General features: G+C 37.9%; 2 protein-coding genes across 3 annotated transcripts in view; one reads left to right on the forward strand and one right to left on the reverse strand.

Moving 5' to 3' along the window:
• Window positions 1-23943, reverse strand: part of LOC129943502 (ectopic P granules protein 5 homolog) — a 44797-nt gene extending 20854 nt beyond the window's left edge. The window contains exons 1-19 of one of the 2 annotated variants that reach the window (XM_056053003.1): window positions 23750-23943; window positions 22714-23645; window positions 22513-22633; window positions 17141-17314; window positions 16778-17062; window positions 16565-16713; window positions 16284-16511; window positions 15992-16215; window positions 15739-15914; window positions 11044-11855; window positions 10831-10974; window positions 10600-10774; window positions 10317-10544; window positions 10066-10238; window positions 9856-10011; window positions 4309-4432; window positions 3941-4242; window positions 3707-3872; window positions 3500-3642 (exon numbers count right to left, since the gene is read on the reverse strand). In XM_056053003.1, coding sequence (XP_055908978.1) covers window positions 3500-3642; window positions 3707-3872; window positions 3941-4242; window positions 4309-4432; window positions 9856-10011; window positions 10066-10238; window positions 10317-10544; window positions 10600-10774; window positions 10831-10974; window positions 11044-11855; window positions 15739-15914; window positions 15992-16215; window positions 16284-16511; window positions 16565-16713; window positions 16778-17062; window positions 17141-17314; window positions 22513-22633; window positions 22714-23645; window positions 23750-23779 — 4742 coding nt within the window. In that variant the 5' untranslated portion in view covers window positions 23780-23943. Of the gene's footprint in view, window positions 1-3499; window positions 3643-3706; window positions 3873-3940; window positions 4243-4308; window positions 4433-9855; window positions 10012-10065; window positions 10239-10316; window positions 10545-10599; window positions 10775-10830; window positions 10975-11043; window positions 11856-15738; window positions 15915-15991; window positions 16216-16283; window positions 16512-16564; window positions 16723-16777; window positions 17063-17140; window positions 17315-22512; window positions 22634-22713; window positions 23646-23749 lie in introns of both variants that reach the window. The other variant, XM_056053002.1, reaches the window with a different exon arrangement.
• Window positions 1-25796, forward strand: part of LOC129943510 (trafficking protein particle complex subunit 1) — a 145877-nt gene that overhangs the window by 70069 nt on the left and 50012 nt on the right. The window lies entirely within an intron of this gene.

The following is a 25796-nucleotide window of genomic DNA, read 5'->3' on the forward strand; positions in this document are numbered from 1 at the left end:
ATAATAAAGTCACAACTCTGGTTCTCCTTGATTTTTCTAAGGCGTTCGACACTGTTTCACATACAATTCTTCTGAAAAAACTGAGTTCTTTCTTCTTCTTTTTTGCTAACTCTAGGCTGTCGGATTTCCTCCCTACCCCTAATGGTGTGCCCCAGGGATCGATTTTGGGACCACTCTTATTCACTCTTTTCAATAATGACCTTCCATCTGTACTCAGGCATTGCAAAATTCATATGTATGCTGACGACGTTCAAATTCATTTGAGCTACAAAATCGGCATGGTTGAAGACGCAACTGCCAGAATAAATGAAGATTTGATGTGTATAAACCAGTGGTCCAGGGAGAATCATCTTAAACTTAACCCTAAGAAATGTCAGGCAATCGTCATCAGTAACACTGCAATAGATACTTCTTATTTCCCTAGTATTGAACTTGAGGGGAAAACGTTAAGCTACGTTAGAACAGTTAAGAATCTTGGGATTGTTTTTAACCAGAAACTTACATGGGACGATCACTTGACTTGTGCCGTTGGTCGAATATATGCTGCTTTGCGGGTTTTATATATATCTGCCAGTTGTCTTCCAGTCTCAACAAAAATGACTATAGCAAAATCTCTTGTCCTACCAATACTTTTCTATGGCAGTCCCATTTTCTGTGCCCTTGACAGCGCTAATAAACGAAAACTTCAAGTCGCGTTTAATAATGTTGTTCGCTTTATTTATGACTTGCGACGGTTCGATCATGTTTCGATGCAAGCAAGTAGTGTTTTCAACATGACCTTCAACAACTACATAAACTATCAAACTTTGACATTTCTTTTTAGACTTATTCACACTAGATCTCCTGAATATCTATACGAAAGGCTTAGGTTCCCAGTATCACAAAGAAGTAATGTTCTAATTGTCCCTTCTTTCAAATTCAGAAATTAAAAACAACAGTTCTTTGTACACGCTGTTGCCCTATGGAACTCCTTGCCTGCTAACCTGAGAGGGATACACAGCAGCACTCGTTTTGAGAACTCTTTAAAGAACTTATACAAATGCTGAAAATGTTTCCAAAATAAAAATCACTTTGTCTTAGAATTTAAAAATTTATGTTATTCAATTTTTCATCATGACCATTTATCTAAAAATAAATTTTCTCTTAACTTCAAGCAAATTGTAAATTTAGCATAATAATTTGATTCCTCTTTATAATTTGATAAAATTTAAATCTGAACATAATAAGTATTAAAAATAAGACTCTATGTTTTAAAATGCTTAATGATAATAAATAAATACAAAAAAATACAAATACAAATAAATAAATAAATATGATATCAAAGGCAAACTCAATGTTAGGTTTCTTATTTCGTAATGCTAAAGATTTTCAAGATCCTTATACTCTCAAGTCAATTTACATTGCATTGATACGTTCATCTCTAGAGTACTGTTCTGTTGTGTGGAATCCGTATTATGCTAATACCCGGCTACGCATTGAGAAAATTCAAAGAAGATTCACTAAATTTGCTATAAGAAAATTAAATTGGTCCTATAGTCCATCATATGATGCCAGATGTGCTTTGATTAATCTTAAGCCACTTAGTATAAGACGTGAATATTTTTCTGTTCTTTTTGCACGAGATGTTTTATGTGGGCATATTCAATGTTCACAATTGCTCTCTAAGTTTAGTTTGTATGTCCCGGATCGACGTATTAGACCTAGAGGAGGTGATTTACTTTTTATACCCTCACATAGGACTAACTACGGTTTTAATGACCCAATAACTATGGCTTCTATTAATTATAATAAATATGACCACGTAATCGATTTTAATATGAGTCGGAATATTTGTAAAAGTATCATATTAAATAACATGTAAAATTATTATTATATACACATTTTTTATTAACTTACTTAATTTACCTTCTTGTCTTAATTAATTGTAAGTATCTTGTATGTATGTATATCTATATCAAACCCATCATTCTATACTCACATATGCTAAATCTAAGAAAGTTAATGTACTTGATAGATAAACTAAATAAATACATTTTTATTTGCATTTTGATCGTTGTCATATTGTCGTTTTCTTTTAGGCATTCGTTATTGTTTCTTTTCAATTTCGTTTCCCTAAGTTAATTATTGATTATTTTGATGTTTAGAAAATATTTTATTTTCGTATTAAAATCTTCTTTTATGTAGTCTTCTTTTATGTATATAATGTTCTCTTTATAATGTCTCAGTTTAGTTTTGTTTTTCATTAGGTATGTATATTATCTTTTTTTATTTATGTTGTCAATGCAAGTAAAATAGGTCTTATTTTGCCTCCTTTATTTCCTAGACGTCTTGCAGAATCGATTTCAAAATATTCAGTTTTTATTTCGAAAATAGTGTTTAAAAGGTGTAAAATGGTGTCTGCTAATTCTTCGTTGCTTTTTTCGTTTTTTTTTATATTGTAAATAACAAGATTTTTTCTCTTTATACAATTCTCTAAATATTTTATTTTTTTTTTTCTAGGTGTTCCTGTTTCTCTTTAATTGTGTTGTTTCTGTCTTTTATTGAGTTTAATTTTTGTTCTAAGGTTTCAGTTTGATATTTAATTTCTTTCCTTAAATTTGTCCCAAGGTTTTTAATAGCAAAAGTTTGCCCAATTTATTGTCGACTTGACTGTCCTCCATATTGGTCTTTTTAATTATGGACGCTACTGTTATTTCAGCTGTGAGTGTGGTGTCAGAAATTTTTGTCAAAGTGAAGAGTGTTTGGATATTTGTGTGGTTTATATATTTTGTATTTTTGTGTGCTAATTTCTAATATTATAATTACTATAGGTATAATAATAAAGTGTAATTGTTTACAGTTTTATATTAAATCGAGTTTGTTTTTTTTTTTTGTGTTTTTTTTACTCACCTCGGCTGTGCTTTCAAAGAGAGGAGGGAATATTTTTTGTTAATTTAAGAGAGCTAAAAACTCTCTTAAACAGCACTTACAACGGGCTATAAACAAAACGGATATGTTTTTGTTTAAACTTTTTATTTATTGGGTTAAATTTGTATTTTTTTCTTTGGTGTTACGTTGTTTTTCGTATGTAATGCAACTTTCCGAACCTTGAACAAAAATATTTTCACTCAGTGATTAAATTTCAGTTTGTTTCCTTCTTATTTTGTTGTTTTCTTTAAGAGAACTTTATAGACACGTCCTTTCACAATGACAACAGAACAACTCATGTTGTGGTGGTTATGCTATTAAATTGTATCTTATATGAAAAGTTTGGAAGTTTTACAGCCAACAGATGTCACCATCTGTAAGAATCGTTTGGAGCTAACAGATATTTGTGACTGTCAAATAATTTACTATACAATATTTTTGCGATAATAAATTGACATGAAAGCTGTCCTATCTTTCAAGTTGGATCAAACTGCACACGGTGTACATTTTATTAAAATCCGTTAAGTAGTTTAAGCGTCCATCCATAGTGACACGTAATTTATATATACATACTAAAAAGAAAATAACTCACCTGATTACACTTTCCATTGTGTCTACCGCTCTTGCCAGTTGGTCCATATTCTGAGATAAGAACTCTTCAATTAGTTGTGTAAATCTATTTGTATTCGCAGTCATTTGTCTATCAATCACAGATTGTTTTATTGGTACTTGGTACTAAAAATGAAAGAACATATTAAATGTTTTTTGTTTTTGTTTCTTTGTTATAAAATCTGCTAACCTGTACTTTAACAGAGCCAGCCCTTTTGCATTTAGAATTTAGAACTAGTGATGAACATTGGATTTGCTTCTCTTCTTGAGCTGATACGTTTTTATAAAGTTTCATTACAAGTTCATTGAATTGTTTGGTTATGCCATTTAATTCACAACTATGAAGATTGAATATTCTATACAAAACAAAAAACAACATTTTATTAAATTTTATTAAAACAAATTAATAAAGGCTTGTTTTTACTTTGCAGAACTTTCGAGGACTTTCAAATTATTTCGTAAATCAATAAGGGTTTCAAGATCTATGCGTTGTTGATTTGGAACACTATTTTGTTTTAAGATCAATGCAGGTCCAGCTAAACGTTTGTCATATGATTTTAAATGAATTTTAATTCTTTCCAAGGGTGTAGTTGTGGGTTTTGGTTGCAGAGCACTGCGAAGATTCTTTGTTGATTTAGATCGTAATATTTTTCTACACCATTGTATCGATTGGTGTTTTTGGGATTTTCTTAATTTCGGTAGAAAAACTAATTCAGTCCAATGTTGCTGCAATTCAAAAATATAGTAATAAAGTTTTGGATTGTTTTTGTTCGGTTTTTCTTTTTTTCTTACCGTACTGCCACTTAAAATTTCGTTTAGTTTTTCAGGATTATATTGTGGTGGTAGACTTTGCTGGTCCTTTGCAATCACATTAATTGTTGTTTCTTCTAGCCATAAAGAATATGTTTTCATGATTCTGAGAAGAATACAAAAAATGTTTTCTTTAAGTTACACATGCTATAATTAAAGACATATTATAAATATAGAACATAAATATATAGAATCATTAAAAATTAATACAATTACTAATAAAACTTCATTTATGAGAAGCCTTGCAGGGAACTGAATCTTTATTCTTCAATAATTTGTTGTTTCTAAATAAAGCAGTTCAAATGGTAGACATGTGCATTCAAAAGGACACAAGCGTCCATAGGATTTTCTCAAAATCCATCTCTGTCTATTAACTCCTACTCTCACTAATACCTCAACTGAAAACTTTTTGCAGCAGCAAACGAGAGAGGGGAGAGGTGTTTCCACTAAGGCATCTTTCCTTATCCAGATGGCAGCGGGGAAATTCCCGAGATATATTTAACGGTGGCGACTACAGTTCCAGTAAGGTTGAACTAGCTTAAAAAGCTGACTGATGACGAACTAAGCAAACCAAATATGGACAACGAAATTCGGATCTGTAAGTGGAATATTAGGACCTCAATAGACCACGTGTGGATGAACAATTAGAGGAAGCTCCGGGCAATCGCAAACTAAAAAACTGCGATGTATACTACGGCGAGGAGATTTGAACGCCAAGCTAGGAAGAGAAGCCATCTTTGATGGCACTGATTGATTTCGCTGCGGAGCGAGACGTTCTGGTAGCTAGTTTGCAGTTTAGACATCTTTAAATCCACAAGGGGACATGGAAATTCCCTGATCAATTAACTGTCAACAAGAACAAGACCACATTGCAATCAATCACCAACACTCTTCAAGTGTACAGGATGTGTCAACATTCCTAAGCGCCAACATTGAATCGGACCACTAACTCGATTTAGCAAAGGTACAGCTACGGAAGTCCCGATCCAAGCCAAAACAAGGAAGTACTGTGAGAAGATTCGACATTAGACGGCTACAATCGCCAGAGACTGCCATGTCCTTTTCCGGTCGAGTCTCTTACAACCTCTTAGGAATTTCTATGCTGCCTGCATTATGTGTTGTCGGCTGCAAGGCATAAATACAGAGATGCACCCTCTGAAGTGCTAGGTTTTGCATGGCCACCACAGCGAAACCCCTGGTTTGACGACGAATGCCGGCAAGCGTACGGCGATGACGAATCGAATTGTGCTGTAAGGGGGATAGAACCACTGAAACTAGGCCAAGCAGATCAACAATTCCGGCTGCCCGACCACGACGAATTGAAGATAGCTATATCTAAACAAAGTCCAACAAAGTTTGCCCAATACACAAGAATGGAGGCCCTCTAAATTTCGCCAACTACAGATGCATCAGTTTCCTGAACATTTCATATAAGATCCTTTCTGCCCTATTATGTTTACGTCTGAAGCCGTTCGTCAACAACTTATCAGTATGACTTCAAGCCAGGAAAGTCCACCATTGATTAATCTATACCCAACATCTTTTTATCAATTTTAGAGCCGCGTATGACAGCATCTATAGAGAAAAGCTCTACAGAGCAATGTCTAGTTTTGGCATTCCTGTCAAACTTATCCGTTTTTGCAGAACGGTGATGGAGAATGCACGCTGCTCTATCAACGATGCATCTCAACGATGCATTTGATGTCAAAAAAAGTTTTAGACAAGGCGATGCACTGTCATGCGACTTCTTCAATATCGTTCTGGAAAGAATTGTGCAAAACTCAACCTTCAACACTAGAGGCACAATCTTCCAAAGGTCCATCCAATAACTTGGATATGCCGATTAATGATATAATTGTAAGATGAAAGCGTGATGTCAGTGAAGCGTTTTTGAGCATTGCGGCGAAAGCGGAAAAGATGGGTTTAGCAGTCAATGTTGTCAACACAAGGTATATGTTGTTATCAAAAAAGGTAATTGGACGACGACGTCTTGGACAAAACTTCACCATGGACAGCTATAACTTTCAGGCAGTTAAGGACTTTGTCTACCTACGCACTTCTATAAATTCATACAACGACACCAGCGCTGAAATCAAACGAAGAATAACTCTTGCATATCGATGCTTCTTTTGACTTATAAGGCAAGTAGTAAAGTACTCTCTCGAGTATTTAAAATCACGGTTCTCATTTATGGCACTGAGGGCTCGATTCTTTTAAAAAGAGAGATGAGAGCGTCTTAGGATGCTTCGAGAGAAAAATTCTTCGGGTGATTTTTGATCCCGTCTGCATAAATGGAGAGTGGAGGAGAAGATACAACGACTTACTGTACGGGCTGTACAGCAACACTCACCTGGTTAAAAGAATAAAAGTCAAACAACTTAGATGGCGGGGTCATGTAGAGCGAATTGACATCAACGCTTCAGCCCGGAAGGTCTTTGAATCCAATCCCGAGGGACGGCGCAGTAGAGGAACACCGCGTCTCAGGTGGCGCACGCAGGTGGGAGAAGACTACAACCAACTTGGCATCCGAAACTGGAGACAACTAGGACCAAGCTGGCTGGAGACGCATGTTGGTTGAGGCCCAGGTCCGCCCCAAACGGTAGCGCCACCTTAAGTTAGTAAGTAAAAAAGGGAGTTAAGACCGGTAACTCACGAAAATTTGTTTGTTTTCCGATTCTACAAAAAGAAGTATTGACAAAGTGTGTTAATCATTATTTGCATCATGGAATCCATGATCGGTCCCTAGCTAGATGTCTCTAGTTTCGCGCTCCAAGTTAGGTGAGGTCACCTTCTACTTGTGCGCGCCACCTGATCCGCGATCTTCCTCTACTGCGCTGTCCTGTGGTTGTGGATTCGAAGACTTTCCGGGCCGGAGCATTGGTTTCCATGAGCTCTACGTGACCCAGCCATCTTAGTCGTTGGACTTTTATCCTTCTGGCTAAGTCTACGTCGCTGTACAGCCCGTACAGCTCGTCGTTCCATCTTCTCCTATACTCTCCTTCGATGCATACGGTACCGTAGATCACACGAAGAACTTTTCTCTCGAAGCGACCCAAGGTGCTTTCATCCGTTTTTGTCATAGTCCACGCTTCTGCGCACCGTATAGCAGGACGGGGATGATATGGGTCATATATAACGACACTTTGGTCCCTCGAGAGACGGCTTTATCACTCAAATGATTTCTTAGCCCAGAAAAACAGCGATTAGGCTGATTTATTCTTCGTTTGATCTTAGTGCTGGTGTTGTTTTCTGCGTTTACAGCGGAGCCTAGGTAGAAAAAGTCCTTGACTACATAAAAGTTACGTCTGTCGATGTTGACATTTTGACCAAGACGTCGGTGCTGTATATCCTTTCTTGACGACAGCATGTACATTGTTTTGCCCTCATTAACTGTTAAACCCATTTTTGCCACCTCTGCCTCAATGTCATCAGCATATGCTAGTAATTGGATAGATTTTCTAGAGTTGACGTTAGACCTCTGCAATATTCTTTCATGTACGATGTTAAAGAAATCGCATGACAGCGCATCAACTTGTCTAAAACCTTTTTGGACATCGAAAGGTTCTGTTAAGTTATTTCCAAGCTTTATGGAGCAGCGTGAATTTTCCATGGTCATCCTCCACAAACGGACGAGTTTGGCAGGGATGGCAAAACTAGACATGGCTCTATACAACTCGTCCCTGTAGATGCTGTCATATGCGGCCTAGAAATCGATGAAAAGATGGTGGTTGTCGAATTGATGTTTTTAGGTTTTTTTCCAGGTTCTGCCGCAAGGTGAATATTTTATCTACTTTGGACTTTCCTGGTCTAAAACCACACTGATAAGGATCTATCAGGTTGTTGACGATGGTATTTAGACGTTCACATATTACGGCAGAGAAGATTTTATAGGCGATGTTAAGTAGACTGATTTCTCTATAGTTGGTGCAGTTTAGAGGGTCTCCTTTTTTCAGGATCGGGCTAACAATACTGAGGCTCCATTCATCGAGCATGCTTTCTTCCAACTATAAATTACAGATAAGTTGGTGCATGCTCCTAACCACCTTATCTGCTTTAAAGAGCTCGGAATTCAAACCATCCGCTCCAGCGGCTTTATTAGACTTCAGCTTAGATATAGCAATCTTTACTTTGTCTAAGTCGGGAGGACGGGATTGTTGGCTTTCCTCGTCTATGTTGAATGGGCCATCCTGCCTGACAGCAGAATTCGATTCGTCGTCGCCGAAGTGGTCCTCTCATATCCTCACCACTGACTGCGACTCCACTATGATGTTTCCACTTTCGTCTTTGCAGCCTTCGGTTCTAGGTTTATGTACCTGTGAATATCGTTTCACCTGTTCATAAAACTTTCGAACTTTATTCCTGCTTTTATACCTCTCAACATCTTCGACCGCACGCTTCTCATGACCTCTCTTTTTCCTTCTGAGAAATCGGTGTTCCTCTCGCCTCTTCTGCTCATAGAGATCATGAGCAGCTCTCGTCATTTTATGCAGCGCCGCTTTGCGTGCCTGTTGTTTGACTGCATTTGGCTGCCGACATTCCTCATCAAACCAGGGATTCCTTGTTGGTGGCTGCTTCAAACCCGAAGTGCTACCTTGGCTACAACGAGGTAGTGGTCCGAGTCGATGTTAGCTCCTCGGAAAGTTCGGACATCCATGATGCTGGAAGCGTGTCTGGCGTCGATCGCAATATGGTCAATCTGTTTGACGGTAGATTTATCTGGAGAACTCCAAGTTTCTTTGTGGATGTTGAGGTGTGGAAAACGCGTACTGGCTACCATGACCTTTCGCATCGCAACAAAATCTATGAGCCCGAATCCGTTGTTGGAAGATTTGTCGTGCAGTCTGTTTTTCCCGATTATTCCACCGAAGATATCTTCCCTTCCTAGCTTGGCATTAAAATCGCCTAGGACAATTTTAATATCGTATCTAGGACACTGCTCATATGTTTTGTCTAAGAGCTCGAAGAACATATCTTTGGTGTTGTCATCTTTTTCTTCTGTGGGGGCGTGTGCGCATATTAGGCTAATGTTGCCGAATTCAGATGGCAGTAATGATTTCTGCGGGATACGGTGCATATTGGGAAATATTGTCACATTACACGCTTCATCGGTAATAAAATTTACTTTTATGATGAAATTGCAAATTAAGACTGGAGCAAAGTTTTAGTTCCACCTTTTTATCCGTTCTTAATATGAAAATTAGGAGGAATCTGTTTGCGCCTTTTACCAGGGCGTTGTTAAGAGCTTTGAGCACCTTTGATCGCTTAAGGAATATTGTAGAAGACCATGTTGTGACATCTTATAGGAGCTTCTTATTTTCTGTAGCCAATACGTTGACGGGAAGTTGCGATGCGACCTTTTAGTTGTTTTCTTTCATTGGCAGTTCCTCCTTACAATGAAATAATCATTCATTGATTTCTCTTTAAAAAATAATCCTTTGTTTTTTTTGTATATTAGAATAAAAACTCTCGTTGAGAAAAACCTGTTACATAAGAAACAATTTTTATTATAACAAGCAAAATCATACGTACTTGCTGCAGTTATTGTAGAAATATGCCATCTCTTTGTCTTCCACAACTTTTTCTAGATACAAACTTTCCGCAGCTTTAAGATTAGTTTTTATTTTCTTCATAAGCGTCACATTGAATTCATATAATTTGTCCGATACACCAAAGGTATATTGAAATCTAAATTAAGAAGGTTAAAAATAAGATTGTTTAATAATCTTATATATTTTATACCTTTCTTCATCAGGATCGAAAGGAACTCTTGCGAGAAAAAGAACAAAAAATTGTTGCACTAGCAACGGAAATGCTGGATGATTGACGTCAAGTGTTGATATAATATTTGCATATTTATAAACCACAAGGTTTTGTGCGGTAAAAATTGGAAATTTTAAAATAGAAGATGTTTTCTATTCATGGAATAAAAACAAAATAAAATTCATTATAACACAAATGTAATGGAAAAGAAATTTAAGTTTTTCACTTACCTTCACAACATTATCGATATTTATTTTAGTATTATTCTTAACTGCAGAAAGCTGCCGTAAAAATTCCGACCATATTTGAGTGTCTTGCAATTCAAATTCAATGTCCAATAGCAAAAGAGCAAACCATCCGTAATTCGTGACTATAATATTTGGTACGCGTGATTGATTTGAAGTACCTAGGATAAATTTTAAAGTTGAAATTTTATGTCCTTTCCAATCGTCACAGTCCTAAATCAAATGAAGCATTTTTTTAGTGTTATTTGTTAATATTATAAAGTTATACCCTATAATAATATCTAAAATATTCCTTTGAAGCCATCCAAACATCCGGAAATTGATACGCCACAGCCAGTATTTTTTCAATCAAATGCAAGACCATGGTATTTTGCCAATTGGGCACATTTGTTAGTACATGAAGCCACGTATTAACCAACATCAATGGAGTTGTTAATCCATAGCTAAAATTCAAAAATTATTATTTTAAATGAATTTTTTAAAAAATAATTTCTTTTACTTATAATAACTTATAACTTGATGTTGAATCATATTGTCTAACAACTCCATGACCGGACCCAATGAAGACGAGAAAAGCATTTCCTTGGCCATTTTCAAGTACGTCTTATCTGCATTCAACAATTGGGTAAGTATTGTCTGGAAACTGATATAAATATTTTTAAAATACAAAAAAATCAGTGCGATTTAATTTTTCAAAACAAAAGTCAATTACCCTTCACATTTAGCTAGAGTTTCAGGTGTTTCCATGAATAGAGGTACAATCAATTCAATGCAACGAATTACTGCAGCATGCCTATAATCACTTAGCAAAAGTTTCAGCTGTTCGAATCCTTTTTGACAAATCAATGGAACCGAGTGCCCCCAGAGGCTAACTAGAATCGCAACATACATCGAAAGTGGTCTATTTTCGGTGACCCCTTGATAAATAACTTCGATTTTTTCCAAATCAGGTATAAACATCAATGGTTCGGTCGGGTTTTGTAAAGTGTTTTTGATGGAATCGAAACTTTGATCCATTAGATGCAAACGTAATACTGATACCATAGTCCAACACCATGTTGTAAATTGTTCTTTTGACGATTGTGATTCTATATCAGAAACTTGACGAACACTTTCAGATATTCCAGATTGACCAACAATTTCAGGAGCATGTTTTGTTAGAGCCTCCGATACTAGACATGCCATACGTACATGAATATTATGAGGCAAATATAGACGATTGTCACAATCAAAACCCCAATTTAAATGGCTTACTATTATTCGTGCTAATATATTTTCTTTGGTTTTATAATCAAAATGTAATAACCAACTGGATAGAGTTTCAAAACTATCCATTTCTGGTTTCCAATTTTCAAGAGGTAAGGATTGAAATAGGTAGGCAGCATTTTCAATTTCTTCAAATCTAATCTTCACTTGGAGCAATAAGCTGGACATGAGGTCGTTATAGGCAAGTGTTAGATTGACCAGCATGTCCCGAGATGTTTTATAGCAAATGTCACGGGTTTTTTCATTGATGAAACCAATCTGAAAATCAAAATTAATTATTAGAGAGACTAGAAGATTTATATGATCAATAATCAATTTAACTTTTATATGGGTCAATGCCTGTTGCATATTATATAATCTCTATTCAAGGTAAAAGCCAGTAAACAAAATCAATTCCAGATAAAACAATAACAGATAAGAGAGGTGTTAGAAAAGTGTTGATAGTTTGAGATCCCAACAACATTGACATAATCGATAGCAAAACATTCCGGAAGAACACAGTTGTTTATCTGGGCTACAAATTATTGTTCTAAACGCCAATTAAACCTCATCAGTGATCTACAAACTAAAAAACCTATTGCCGTCAATATTTTGCGATGCAAAACAACGAAGAAGCAAAATCAACACATTGGGTTCATTCGACAAACTTTTAAAAGGTAACTTTATCTCCAACTCGACTGCAAGTCTATCCTTGCGAAAGTGACAATCCCTGGAAAGATTAACAAGCGAAACCAATTGACAGACCATTTTTAAGTACCAAGCAAGAAAATTAAAAATTACAAACAATTCTTCCAAGAAAAGAAGTCGTTAGATTTAGTGAAGTGAAGGTCCGCACAATGCCAGATTTCTCCAAATAGAAAGAGAATTTACGCGGTACAGGATAAATATCTTAGGGTTAAGCGAAGTGCGATGGTTGGGATCGGGGAAATACAAGTCACCGACATGTAACACTGTATTGGTCTACTTTGGTCATGATCCAAGAAACGCTCGAGAATCTTGAGTTGGGTTACTCCTTACAAAAACGGCAACCAGAAGCCTTATTTCATAGGAGCCCCTTGGAGAATGGCTTATCAAAGCCAGCTTTCAGAGTAGAGTACGAACCGTCACCATTATACAGGGTTACGCACCGACGGAGCTCGCATCTGATGAAGGGAAAGAATGCTTTTATAGTCAACTAGGAACCGCCTACAACAACACTCCCCGCGGAGATCTAATTTTGGTTACGGGAGACCACAATGCTAGAGCAAACAGTTAAGGGCTCGAATAACTGCTGCACAAGAGGAAGAAAGAAACGAGCTAGAGTCTTTGTATCGCATGAAAAAAGAAATGTTCGCCGCAGTGTACGCCGCAACAAGCGTAACTACATCAACGCATTGGCGCAAGATGCAAAAGATGCTGCTAACAGGTGCGACAGCAGGACCGTTTACAGAATAACCAAAGAGCTGACCGGTACTCACAGCTCAAAGCTACACCTGGTGAAAGAAGTAGACGGTACTGTGATAGTTTCCGTGAATGAGCAAGTCAGAAGGTGGAAATAACACTTTTCCTCGGTTTTAAACCAAGTGTTTGCAAACAACGTGCAGTCGATACCTTCTCATAAAACAAGCCTGGACCACCGAAAGCTTCCCCAATGGGTGGAAGAAGGGAATTTTCGTCAAACTCCCAAAAAAAGGAGATCTTACAAAGTGCGAAAACTGGAGAGGAATTTGCGTTCTACCAGCAGTTGCTGGTAGTAGCAACAGTTATACTCAGGGAACACCTTGAGGGCACAATCGATGCCGAACAAGCAGGATTCCAAGCTGGATCCTCCAGTATTCATCATATTAACACCCTGCGGATCATTATTGAACGGATCATATTGACTACGAGAAGGCCTTTGATAGCGTTTACAGGGAGTATATCTAGTAAGCTTTGCGGAGGAAAGGCATCTCAGAAAAACTAATTGCTATTATTAAAGCAGTTTGTTGGTGATAAGCGATGTACTGCGCTCAGCTCTGTCAGGTAGCAGAGGGATCGAATGGACTTTCGACATCCTATTTAATGCACTTGGATCATGGATCTCTATCAAATGACAACAAGTGTGGAGAGAGAAGCAGAAGTTGAGGGACTGAAAATTAATTCCGGCAAAATACAAATTGTCAGCCTCGGAACCCGACCATACTCTCAAATAAATATTTTCTCGCAAACAGTGGAAAAAGTGGAGAGCTTTCAATACCTTGGAAGCATCGTTTCCATCGAAGGCGGAACCGAACAAGACGTCATCTGCCGCATCATCGGCAAAGCAAAAGCGGCGTTCGGTATGCTGTCAAAAATTTGGAGGAGTAACTCTATCAGCTTAAGAACAAAGCTTTGAGTGTTTGGCACAAATGTCGAATCAAGAAAGCTGTTTGCAGCTGTTTGTCGTAAATAGATGTCTTCGTAACATCCTTAGAATTTTCTGGCCAAACCGTATTTCAAATGAGGTACTTCATAGAAGGACATGTCAGGAACCTATAGAATCTATAATACGAAGACGTTAGTGGCAATGGATTGGACATACGCTTCGAAAAGGTAACGACTGCATTTCAGGCCAAGCAATGCAGTGGAATCCGCTCACACAAGAAGGAAGAAGAGCTGGACGACCGAGAAGCAAATGGAGCAGGACAGTCGAGGCGGAATCGGCGCCACTAGGCTAGAGTTGGAGGGAGCTGAAACACATCCCCGGAAACCGTATACGATGGCGCGTAGGCGTAGTAGAGGCCCTATGCCCCTTAAGGGGTTTCCAACGGACTTAACAGATCTGAGGACCTAAATAAGTAAGTAAGTATTCTGACTTTCGACCAATCATTTGCCGAGAACTTGTAAAACCTCTGATTTCTGATTTTTTGACCTATTGCACCTCAATGTCCCTTCCTTTAGCTGTAAGGAAGGTCGGATACCACATCAACCGACTTTTATTTGTACGGGTCTTAACGGTCGTTTCTAAAACAACTTTTTTGTAAGTTCGAGAGTGCGATGTTTACTTCGGTACTTGAGAGCATAAACGTATTTATAGTTGTAAAAGGACTGACATACCTTTACAAATACAAATCCACTCGCTCGGATAGTATCCCTCCTTTTGTTCTGAAGGCATTCATCAATGCTGGCAAACCGACTGGTTAAGCATTTTCATCTGTCCAATTTTAGAGGTTTCTTCTCGAGGCGAGAAGCCTAGAAAGGCGTATATTCTTCCCCTTTGAACTATCATTCAATCCCACTTACGTCCCATTTGGTCAAAGTCATGAAAACGGTGATAAATCATTAGCAATAATCATCAGAATATACTTCGAGAACGAAGGCTTCTTTACGACTTTTGTAGCAATAGGATCCGGTTATATGCCTGCTCCTGCCCTTGGAGTTAAATCAAGGACCTTCAGGCTAAATATCGTGTCAGGTTGACTTCCATTAGAAGGAATAACTTTCTCGGTAATCCCTTCTCCGATAATATCAGTTAACTGGCAACGATTGACACAAAATGTCTCTCTAACTTTATTAAAAGTACAAAATGGTTTGTTTAAGTTTCATTACTCTCCCATGAGTAACCTCATTAGTGGTATCACAATGGCCCCTTGACGTCTACGTGCGTCAATGACATCTGTTGCGAAGCATCATCAATCCACGGATACGGACGGATTTACTGTTGGCAACCCACGCAAACGATTTAAGGACAATGAACTTTGGATACGCACGTGGAATGTTAGGTGCCTTAATAGACCACGTGCAGGCGAAGAATTAGTGGAAGCCCTAGCAGATATCACTGCCGTTCAGGAAATGCAATGGGATGGGCCGGGCAAAAAGAGGATGAAAAACTACGATATTTCCTACTGTAAGAAAAAAACCAACAACGCTTATTTGGATGCGGCTTTGTCATTGGAGCCAGACTTTGGCAACAAACCTTGATCTATAGGTGCATCAGCTTTAAATTCGGAAATTGTTCTGAAGGCCAAATATGCGCACACGCCTCGACAAAAGAGAAGGATGACAACACTAAAGATACGTGCTTCGATCTCTTGGACAAAAAATATTAGCAATGTCTTAGCTACGATATTAATTTTAGAACTTTTAGTTTTATCTATACAACCCATAGTCTCTTACATCTTCTCTAAATAATTGCTATACTTACGTCAAATATATGCAAGCAAATAGCTTGTATTAATTCCCAGTCTTTAACTCGATCTCTTTCATTTGCCATTTCAAAAAAAGTCTGTAACAAATAATACAAATCTTCGGCTGAAGAATCAGCATTTGCTCCATTGAAATAATTCCAAAAATCTGTAGCATGATATCTAGCAATGTAATCTACAAAAACAAAAAACAAATTAAAAACATACAAATATAATTACAATCAACATAAAATAGCTTTAAATTAAACACACCTTCATGAGGAGCTGGAAACTGAGTGGGGAAGCCAACATTCAAATAGAAAAAAAGCTGCCAAACTGTTGAAGCATCAAGACTGTTGTATGGAAGAGAAGAGAAATATTGCCATGTTGCTAAATTACGTGTTCGATAAATATAACTGCAAGCTTTTATTAAAAGTGAATTTAATTCCACATTGATTCTTTCACAGAGGTATGGATCTTTGGATAAATTGTTACGTCTGTAATGGAAAAAAGAAACAAAAACTTATGTTTAATATTCGTGAATTTTAAATTGTCTCCGACTTACATAAACAATTCGTAATAATCGGAAACATATTGCAAAACGTGTCGAATAAGCCGGCCCAACCGCTTAGCCAGTTGTTTATATCGTTCTCTATTGTATGTGATCATTCCTTCGCCGAAAATCTCAATTAGTGTCGAAAAGAAAGCAATAACCTTCAATACTTGATTGCCAGTTATGAGGTCTGCTTCCAGATTGTAATTATTCGAGGTTTTATCAACGTTAAGAGCATAACTAAAAATAATGGTTTTATGGATGTAGAAGAAAAAACAAAAATAAAACCTTACCAAAATAACATTTCAAAAGGCATTTGATCGAGCAATGCAATCAAATCACTTTCCCTCAAACCAATGCATTCTCCATTCGATGTTGTACCTTCTTCGCCATCGGATTCAATTAATATCCAATGATCCTCTTTGACAGGATCCGAAATTTCCTTATGGGACTTAATATAAATTTGATCGAATATTTGACATTGCTTAGGACTTAATAAAACTTACCTGTGAAAAGGCTTTAAGAAAATCGTTGCGTTTCTTAATAGGCAACAGGAGTATATGAAGTATTGCTACACAATGATTCATTTCGGCACTCGATAGAGTTATGTGCTCGTTGTTTTTGGTGCTATCTGTTAATGGTAATTGAATAAAAGATTTACCCCAATTTCCAACACCATTAGGACATCTTAGAATATGAAATAGTAGGAACCAATGGTCTTCTCTTGTTCCAATACGAATATGTAGTGATATTAAAGTACTAAGCCAGTTTTTGATGCTTTTGGTAAATGTCTTAGTTTAAAAAACAAAATAATTATATTGCAACATTAGTATGAAATTGATATAAAGTTAAGATACAATTATTTTTACCTCGTTGGGACTTGGTTTTCGAATGAAGCTAAATAAAATTGTTATTGCCCGCCGAAGACGATTGATGCAATGGAGGGTTATTGTACTCAAATTTTTATTCAATGAAACTGGGGATTCATTTGTAATGCCTCGAACGGAATCATAGGACATAATTTCATTTATTATTTTATCAATCTGTAAATAAAATGTGATTTGAATTTTATATATAAAAGCAGAGGGTTAATAAAATAAGTCGTTTTCTTTTGTTAAATATAAAATGGAACTTAAGTTAATTGTTCCTGCATCTAACCTTAATTTTGTCTAAATAGATTTTAGCAGTTTTTTCAAAAGCGTCTGTTTTCCCACATTGGGCGTCTTTGCTTAATTGTATGTGTTCGACCATCCAGAAGGCGGGTGTGCCTGTCAAATCGAAGGCTTGTGTGTATAATGTAGTTAATAATTTATGGAGGTAGTGTTTCTAACCACATCCGGGAAAACATGACAACGAATGGTAATAATTACCCGAGAGGTAACCAACGATTGGTAAATCCTTCTACAATTCCTTCGTCTGTAGTAAACCGCACATCGGATTTAGGGGTGCGGCCTTTTTCATACAACAATGGCAACCGTGATGCTATTAATATTGAATCGGCAACTAGAAACCGAAATCTCACAAATAGAACTAGGGACAATACTGTATGCTGGATGCTGTATTCTGGGGAGAATGACACAGGTAGCGGGCAAAGACTGAATGGTATTGGCATAATGGTGAATAATAAGGCTAAAAAAAGCTTAATTCCCTGGGAACCAGTTTCGGCTAGTTTCCAGGATTCGCAAACTCACCATCATCCAGTGTTACGCTCCGACGAATTATGCAGCAGAAGAGAACAAAAGCTCATTTTACGCTCAACTAAACTCGTTCTACAGCAGAGTTCCAAAGGGTGACATAACTATCATCATGGGAGAACTCAATGCCAAAGTTGGCTCGGATAACACTGGCCTTAAGCAAGTTATTTGTAGACAAGGCATATGTCAAAGAAATGACAATGGTGATATGCTTGTCGACTTTTGTAATGCCCGTCAGCTGGTGGTAGGTGGAACCCTTTTCCCACATAAGACCTGCCACAAAGCTACCTTGGTATCCCCTGATGGGTAAACAGAAAACCAAATCGATGGAGGAAATCACTTTCCGTTGTGAGGAACGGGAGGCGTGCAGATGCAGGAAGCGACCATCATCTGCTATTAGCGACAATTCGACTGCTATACGGAAACGCACAGACACGGCAACCAGACAAAAATTCAGTACAATCGCTTTTAGTGACCCAAATACTTGTCGTGATTTTGCGAACACTCTTAACGACAAGGCGTTAAATGAGGGGTTAAACGCAATTGTTGACGTTCGAATGGTAGACATGTGCATTCAAGAAGACACAACCGTCTACAGGTTTTTCTCAAAACCCACCTCTGTCTATCAACTCCTACTCTCACCTCCCCGCGGTGAACATCGGGTACCTAGTACCTCAACTAAAGATTGGGTTCCAACCCCAGTGGAAAGTTGTTGGGGGCAGCAAACGAGAGAGGAGGGAGAGGTGTTTCCACTAAGGCACCTCTCCTTATCCAGGCGGCAGCGGATGAATTCTCGAGATGGAATCAACGGTGGCGTCTACAATTCCAGTAAGGTTGAACTACTTAGTGAACACCTTATAGGGCTTCTTCGACATATTCGGAGTCCAGGCCTGCAAGTAGCGGTTTAGCCGGCTCCCCTTCCTTTGAGTTATACTAAGGATCTGGCCCTCCAGGTTGGGGGTTGTGCCGTCGGGGTGACTTCCTGGCCACGTAAAAGCTTTCATAGTTGCGAAGCACCAACAAGCCTCGGATACGGACGGATTTACTGTTGACAACCAACGCAAACGAATAAAGGACAACGAACTTCGGATATGTACGTGGAATGTTAGGTCCCTTAACAGACCACGTGCGGCCGAAGAATTAGCGGAGGCCCTAGAACGATATAAAGCAGATATCACCGCCATCCAGGAAAAACCACGGATTCCTCATCGGAGCCAGACTTAGGCAAGAAGTCTTGAGCTATAGGTGCATCAATGAGCGCCTCATGACCATACGCATCAAGGCTAAATTGGGCAACATTAGCCTGCTATGCGCGCACGCCCCCACAGAAGAGAAAGACGACAACACCAAAGATATGTTCTTCGAGCTCTTAGAAAAAACATATGAGCAGTGCCCTAGCTACGATATTAAAATAGTCCTGGGCGATTTTAATGCCAAGCTAGGAAGGGAAGACATCTTTGTTGGAATAATCGGGAAGAACAGCCTGCACGACAACACTTCCGACAATGGATTCAGGCTCATAGATTTTGCTGCACACCTCAACATCCACAAAGGAACTTTGACTTCTCCAGATCTATCTACCGTCAACCGGATTGACCATATTGCGATCGACGCCAGACACGCTTCCAGCATCATGGATGTCCGAACTTTCCGAGGAGCTAACATCGACTCGGACCACTACCTCGTTGTAGCCAAGGAAGCACTTCGGGTTTGAAGCAGCCACCAACAAGGAATCCCTGGTTTGATGAGGAATGTCGGCAGGCAAATGCAGCCAAACAACAGGAAATGACGAGAGCTGCTCATGAGGCGAGAGGAACACCGATTTCTCAGAAGGAAAAAGACAGGTCATGAGAAGCGTGCGGTCGAAGATGTTGAGAGGTTTAAAAGCAGGAATGAAGTTCGAAAGTTTTATGAACAGGTGAAACGATATTCACAGGTACATAAACCTAGAACCGAGGGCTGCAAAGACGAAAGTGGAAACATCATAGTGGAGTCGCAGTCAATGGTGAGGATATGGAAGGACCACTTCTGCAGACTGTATAACGGCGACGACGAATCCTGCTGTCAGGCAGGATGGTCCATTCAACATAGACGAAGAAAGCCAACAATCCCGTCCTCCCGACTTAGACAAAGTAAAGATTGCCATATCTAAACTGAAGTCTAATAAAGCCGCTGGAGCGGATGGTTTGAATGCCGAACTCTTTAAAGCAGATAAGTTTTTTTTATCTGTAAAGTATGGTTGGAAGAAAGCATGCCCGATGAATGGAACCTCAGTATTGTTTGCCCGATCCTGAAAAAAGGAGACCCTCTAAACTGCAACAACTACAGAGGAATCAGTCTACTTAACATCGCCTATAAAATCTTCTTTGCCGTAATATGTGAACGTCTAAAGCCCATCGTCAACAACATGATAGGTCCTTATCAGTGTGGTTTTAGACCAGGAAAGTCCACAGTTGATCAAATATTCACATTACGGCAGATCCTGGAAAAACCCCAAGAACACCAATTCGATACCCACCATCTTTTATTCGATTTTCAAGGCCGCATATGACAGCATCTACAGGGACGAGTTGTATAGAGCCATGTCTAGTTTTGCCATCCCTGCCAAACTCGTCCGTTTGTGCAGGATGACAACGGAGAATTCACGCTGCTCCATAAAGCTTGGAAACAACTTTAGACAAGGTGATGCGCTGTCATGTAATTTTTTTAACATCGTGCTTGAAAGAATTGTGCAGAGCTCACACGTCAACACTAGAGGCACTATCTTTCAAAAGTCTGTCCAATTACTAGCATATGCTGATGACATTGACATAATCGGAAGAACTTAGCGTGATGTCAATGGGGCTTTTGTGAGTATTGAGGCAGAGGCGGCAAAAATGGGTTTAACGGTTAATGAGGGCAAAACAAAGTACATGCTGTCGTCTAGAAAGGATATACAACACCGACGTCTTGGTCAAAACGTCACCATCAACAGACGGAACTTTGAGGTAGTCAAGGACTTCGTCTACCTAAGCTCCGCTGTAAACGCAGAAAACAACACCAGCGCTGATATCAAACGCAGAATAACTCTTGCTAACCACTGTTTCTTTGGACTAAGAAAGCAATTGAGTGGTAAAGTCCTCTCTTGAGGGACCAAAGTGTTGCTATATAAGACCCTTATCATCCCCGTCCTGCTATACGGTGCAGAAGCATGGACTGACAAAAGCGGATGAAAGCACCTTGGGTCGCTTCGAGAGAAAAGTTCTTCGTGTGATCTACGGTACCGTATGCATCGAAGGGAAGTGGAGGAGAAGATGGAACGACGAGCTGTACGGGCTGTACAGCGACGTAGGCTTAGCCAGAAGGGTAAAAGTTCAACGACTATGATGGCTGTGTCACGTAGAGCGCATGGAAACCAATGCTCCGGCCCGGAAAGTCTTCGAATCCGCACCCACAGGACAGCGCAGTAGAGGAAGACCGCGGATCAGGTGGCGCGCACAAGTGGAAGGTGACATCACCCAACTTGGAGCGCGAAACTGGAGACATCTAGCTAGATGGAGAAGTTTGTTGGGTGAGGGCCTAGTTCACACAGGACTCTAGCGCCACCTTAAGTAAGTAAGTAAGTCATACCACAAATATGGAAAATTTCCTATTCCCAAACCAAACAAAGAAAGTATAAATCTATGCAGCTATAGACCAATAGCCCTCCTACCGTGCCTTAGCAAAGTTGTTGAAAAAATTATATCCTGTAGACTATCTTGGTTCCTCGAATAAAAACAACCTGGTAGATATCAACCAAGTTGCCTTTAAAAGAGGCAGAGGTACAATCGATACACTTTTACACGTCGATGAATTTATTGCTTCAAGCTTATCTTCAAAAAATCATGTTTCACTCTTTTCCATTGACTTCGAGAAAGCTTTGGATCGAATCTGCACGAGATTTTTGAATATGAGATAATCGTTTTAAAGAGATAATAAAACGCAAAAGAGGTTAGGTCTTCTCTCACTTTTTGAGAAAAAATTTCAAGACCATCATGAAATTTCAAGAATATTTCCATAAGTGTATCACGTTTGGTAGGGAGGCCTTCTTGGGAGATTAAAACCTTTATGTTTGTATTTGTTTTACCTTCAAAGCAAACAGAATCTGGGTTATCGTGTAGTGGTTTCTAAGACGAGACATAACATACCGATCATTAGTATTGGCCGCAGACTTATATTTCTGGCTATATAAGTCTTTCCGGACCATTTCATCTAATATCCTGCGAGGTACGAGAAGAATTGAGCTAATTTTGTTTAAAAACGATTTGACTTATATGGTTCCTAGGTTTGCGAAAAACTGTTAACCTCTCCACTAAAAAAATCTCATTACTAGAGCAACAACAAGCTTCTAAAACAACTATGATAAAACATCTTCATTATGAATATTCAGATTTGCGACTTTGTGAATACCCCACATTAACACTATGCAAGAATATTTCAAAGTTATTCTAAGAATTCTCATCAGCATCCCCCCGAGTATGCGCTTAAAATATATATACAAACAAATTGATAGTACTCCAATTGCTTACCTTGATTTTAGTCAAATTAGCTTCAATTAAATTAACACTGTATGAATAACAAAGTAATTGTGTTATTTGATTTAAGGCATCCACTGACAACGCCAATTGGGTCTCATTTATCACAGCAACTCTGTTAAAGACAAAATTTCAAAAATATTTTAATTAAAGTTAAATCGTATAACCCGATTTTTTCTCTCATTCCTAACTCACTCATGAATCTTTGTATAGGAGACAGTATTTCCATCGCCACATACGCCTTTGCCTGTAGCAGATCGTTCAATTATAGTCCAAATATCATCTTTAGATTCGTTGAATCGTTTTCTTTTCTCTGCCAAATCACTCTGATTCATAACTAATTTGCCCTGCAAGTTCAAGTATTTTAATAGCAGAACATAGAATGGATCGCTATCGGTGTTTTCGAGCAGTGAATTCATCAGGAATTCCAGCTCGAATTGTTTAACCATTTCTATGTCCTGACAATAGTATATCTCTCGCAGTTGTTCTGTTGTGAAGGGTTTGAGGCGACTTATGGCCGAAGCTGACGAACTAGGTTTGTACGTTTGATAGAAGACCTCAGGATGTGTCTGGACACGACTCATGCTTGAGAGATCTGGATACTTAACGCTCGTAGCAGGTTTAAAATCGAATTTTGTGGCGGTTTTGGATTCGCAGAACACTGGAGCTGTTGGCTCTTCAAAGTTTTGCGTCCATGGCAGGGGTGTTCCAAAGGGCATCTGGTCTTCTGTTTCTATCGATGGAGCACAAGGAATGCTCACAGGAATACTAACTTCTGGTGTCGATTCTTCTTTTGGTTCTTCAACTTGGGGTATTATAGTGGGGATTTCTTCTTCCTGTTGAGGTTTCTGCTTTTGGTTCTCCTTATCGTCGTCGCTAAGCAAGTCTTCATCGTCAAGAGATATCTTATCAAAAGGCTGAAAGTTCGTCGAGACAAAACATTCATGACTAACAATATCATCGCATTTTGTTGTTGGAAAATCTATGTCGAGCGATTGGACATCATCGTTAATTTTTGTATTTTTCGTTGAGGTCGATGTTGATGCTGATGCGGTGTCATCTTCGGCTTCTGAATCGGTCAGCAATTTTTCTTCTTTTATTGTTGTTTTTTTGGTTTTCTTCTTCTTCTATTTTACCCAAGTAAAAGATAAGAAAACAAAGCATTTTGGGTTGGTAGCTATTCCGATTTTTTCTTTCTCAATAAGTGAGAAGAATTGAAAATTTAATTTACCTGGACTTTTGGTCGTTCCATAGTGGCCATTTTGGCAACACTTTTTAGTGAAATATATGTTTTTATATTTTTTTAAAAAAATAAACAAATATTTGGCTGCAATGTTTTGATTTTTGTTTAACTTTTCTTATCTACGCACCCGAAATTTGGGGAAAGTACAGGGTTTTTGACTTTAAGTTGAGGTAGACGGTGACGGTAAAGTGCAGAAGAGCATAAAAGTGACAGCTGGTTGGAATTGTGACACTTGCATTTTCTTAATACGTTTTAGGTTTGAGATAATTTTAGGTTTCGAAGTTTGTAGGTTCGTTCAATGAACTGGGTAGTTTCTTTTTCCGTTCTTTTTTGAATAACTTTAAACTTTTGTATTATTTCAAAAAAAAAATAATTGTAATTGTGTCAATGGCTCAACTTTGATATGTGCAAATGAACAATAACTATAGCCATTTTAGAGCGAGGAAACATTTATTTCTATTTTTAACTAGTTTTCAAAGTTCATTTTTTACATACAAAACACACAAAAATGGTTGATTTTGACATTTCTTCCCTGTTTTTTGTTCAGTGTTGCCATACTTGATTTTTTTGCTATTTTTTTTCAATGACTTTAATGTGTTTCCATAATATTTGGAACATGTTCTATCGGGACTTTAAAAAAAGTGATGAAAAGCAAAGAAAGGATTCAACGAATAACATTATTTTATTGTGTAATGAAAATTTGTGATTCGATTTAGAAGACGAATGGTTTTTTAATTCATTTTTCTCCCAAAGACAAAACAAAAACAAATTATTGATTTCAAAAAAAAAATCACTTTGATAGTTCAACACTTTCAAATCAGCTGCAGATCTAATGGGCAGATTCAGGCAACGTAACGGACTTAATTTGCAGTCAACTTCATTCCTTGAACGTACATTTTGAGCAAGACAACTAGTTAGTTTTCCAATTGTCATGAATTTCAAATTCAGAACTTTAGTTCGCAAAACTCTACTTTTAGTTTATAGTAAAAACTACCAACAAAATTATTTTGTATTGTTAGGAAATATTAGTTAATTCTTTTCCAAATTAACGAGCAACCCTTTTCAGAAAGCATTAAATGAAGTTGTGCAGAAAATAAATAGTTCAGTTGAATGAAAAAACATGATCAAGAGTCATTTTGATAGAATCAGACTTGACTTAATAGCTAGGGAGATTTTTCTTGACTAACTTTCCAGTAAACATTCCACTAAAGTTGCCTTAGTTGGAAGGTAATTTTTTGGCATCTGGCCAATCGAATAATAGAAACTTACCTAACTTTCAAGTCTCTTATGTCGTCTGAACCTGCCCAATGTTTATTTCATTGGGCAGGTTCAGGCAACATAAGGGACTTCATTTGCAGTCAACTTCATCATTTAAACGTAAATTTTAACCAAGGCAACTAGTTAGTTTTCCAAATTTCATGAATTTCAAATTCAGAACTTTACTTCACAAATTTTTACTTTAAGCTCATAGTACAAGAACTACCAAACACATTATTGTCTAAAAAACACTCCTCAGAAAAGCTAAAAGTCAATTACGATTTGTCTTTTGTATTGTAAAGAAATGTCACTTATTTCTTTTATAAATTGACAGTTTACCCTTTTGCAGTAAACATTAAATGGAATTGTGCAAAAAATAAATAAATTATAGAGTAGTAAAGCTCTCACTTAAATGGAAAAACATGATCAGTTGTCATTTTGACATAAGTTGACTTGACTTGATAGTTAGGGAGATTTTTCTTGACTAACTTTCCAGACAACTTTCCAATAACGTTGCCTTACTTTCAAGTACCTTATGTCACCTGAACCTCCCATTGTAAAGAAAAAGATTTTGAAATTAACTATAAAAAACGTTATCAGCCAAGTGGCCGCCATGCATATGGTCGTAAAAGCACAATATCCTTTTCATGACAAATTTGCACATCTGCGGATGTATGTGATCAATAACTTTGAGAATGCCATCTTTCAGGTCGATTGAGGAGCGCTGCTGGCCTAGACCGATCATTCACGTTTCAAAGCTTCAAGAATAAATTTTTCT

Source organism: Eupeodes corollae, chromosome 1, assembly GCF_945859685.1.
Source record: "Eupeodes corollae chromosome 1, idEupCoro1.1, whole genome shotgun sequence".
Classification (NCBI taxonomy): Eukaryota; Metazoa; Arthropoda; class Insecta; order Diptera; family Syrphidae; genus Eupeodes; species Eupeodes corollae.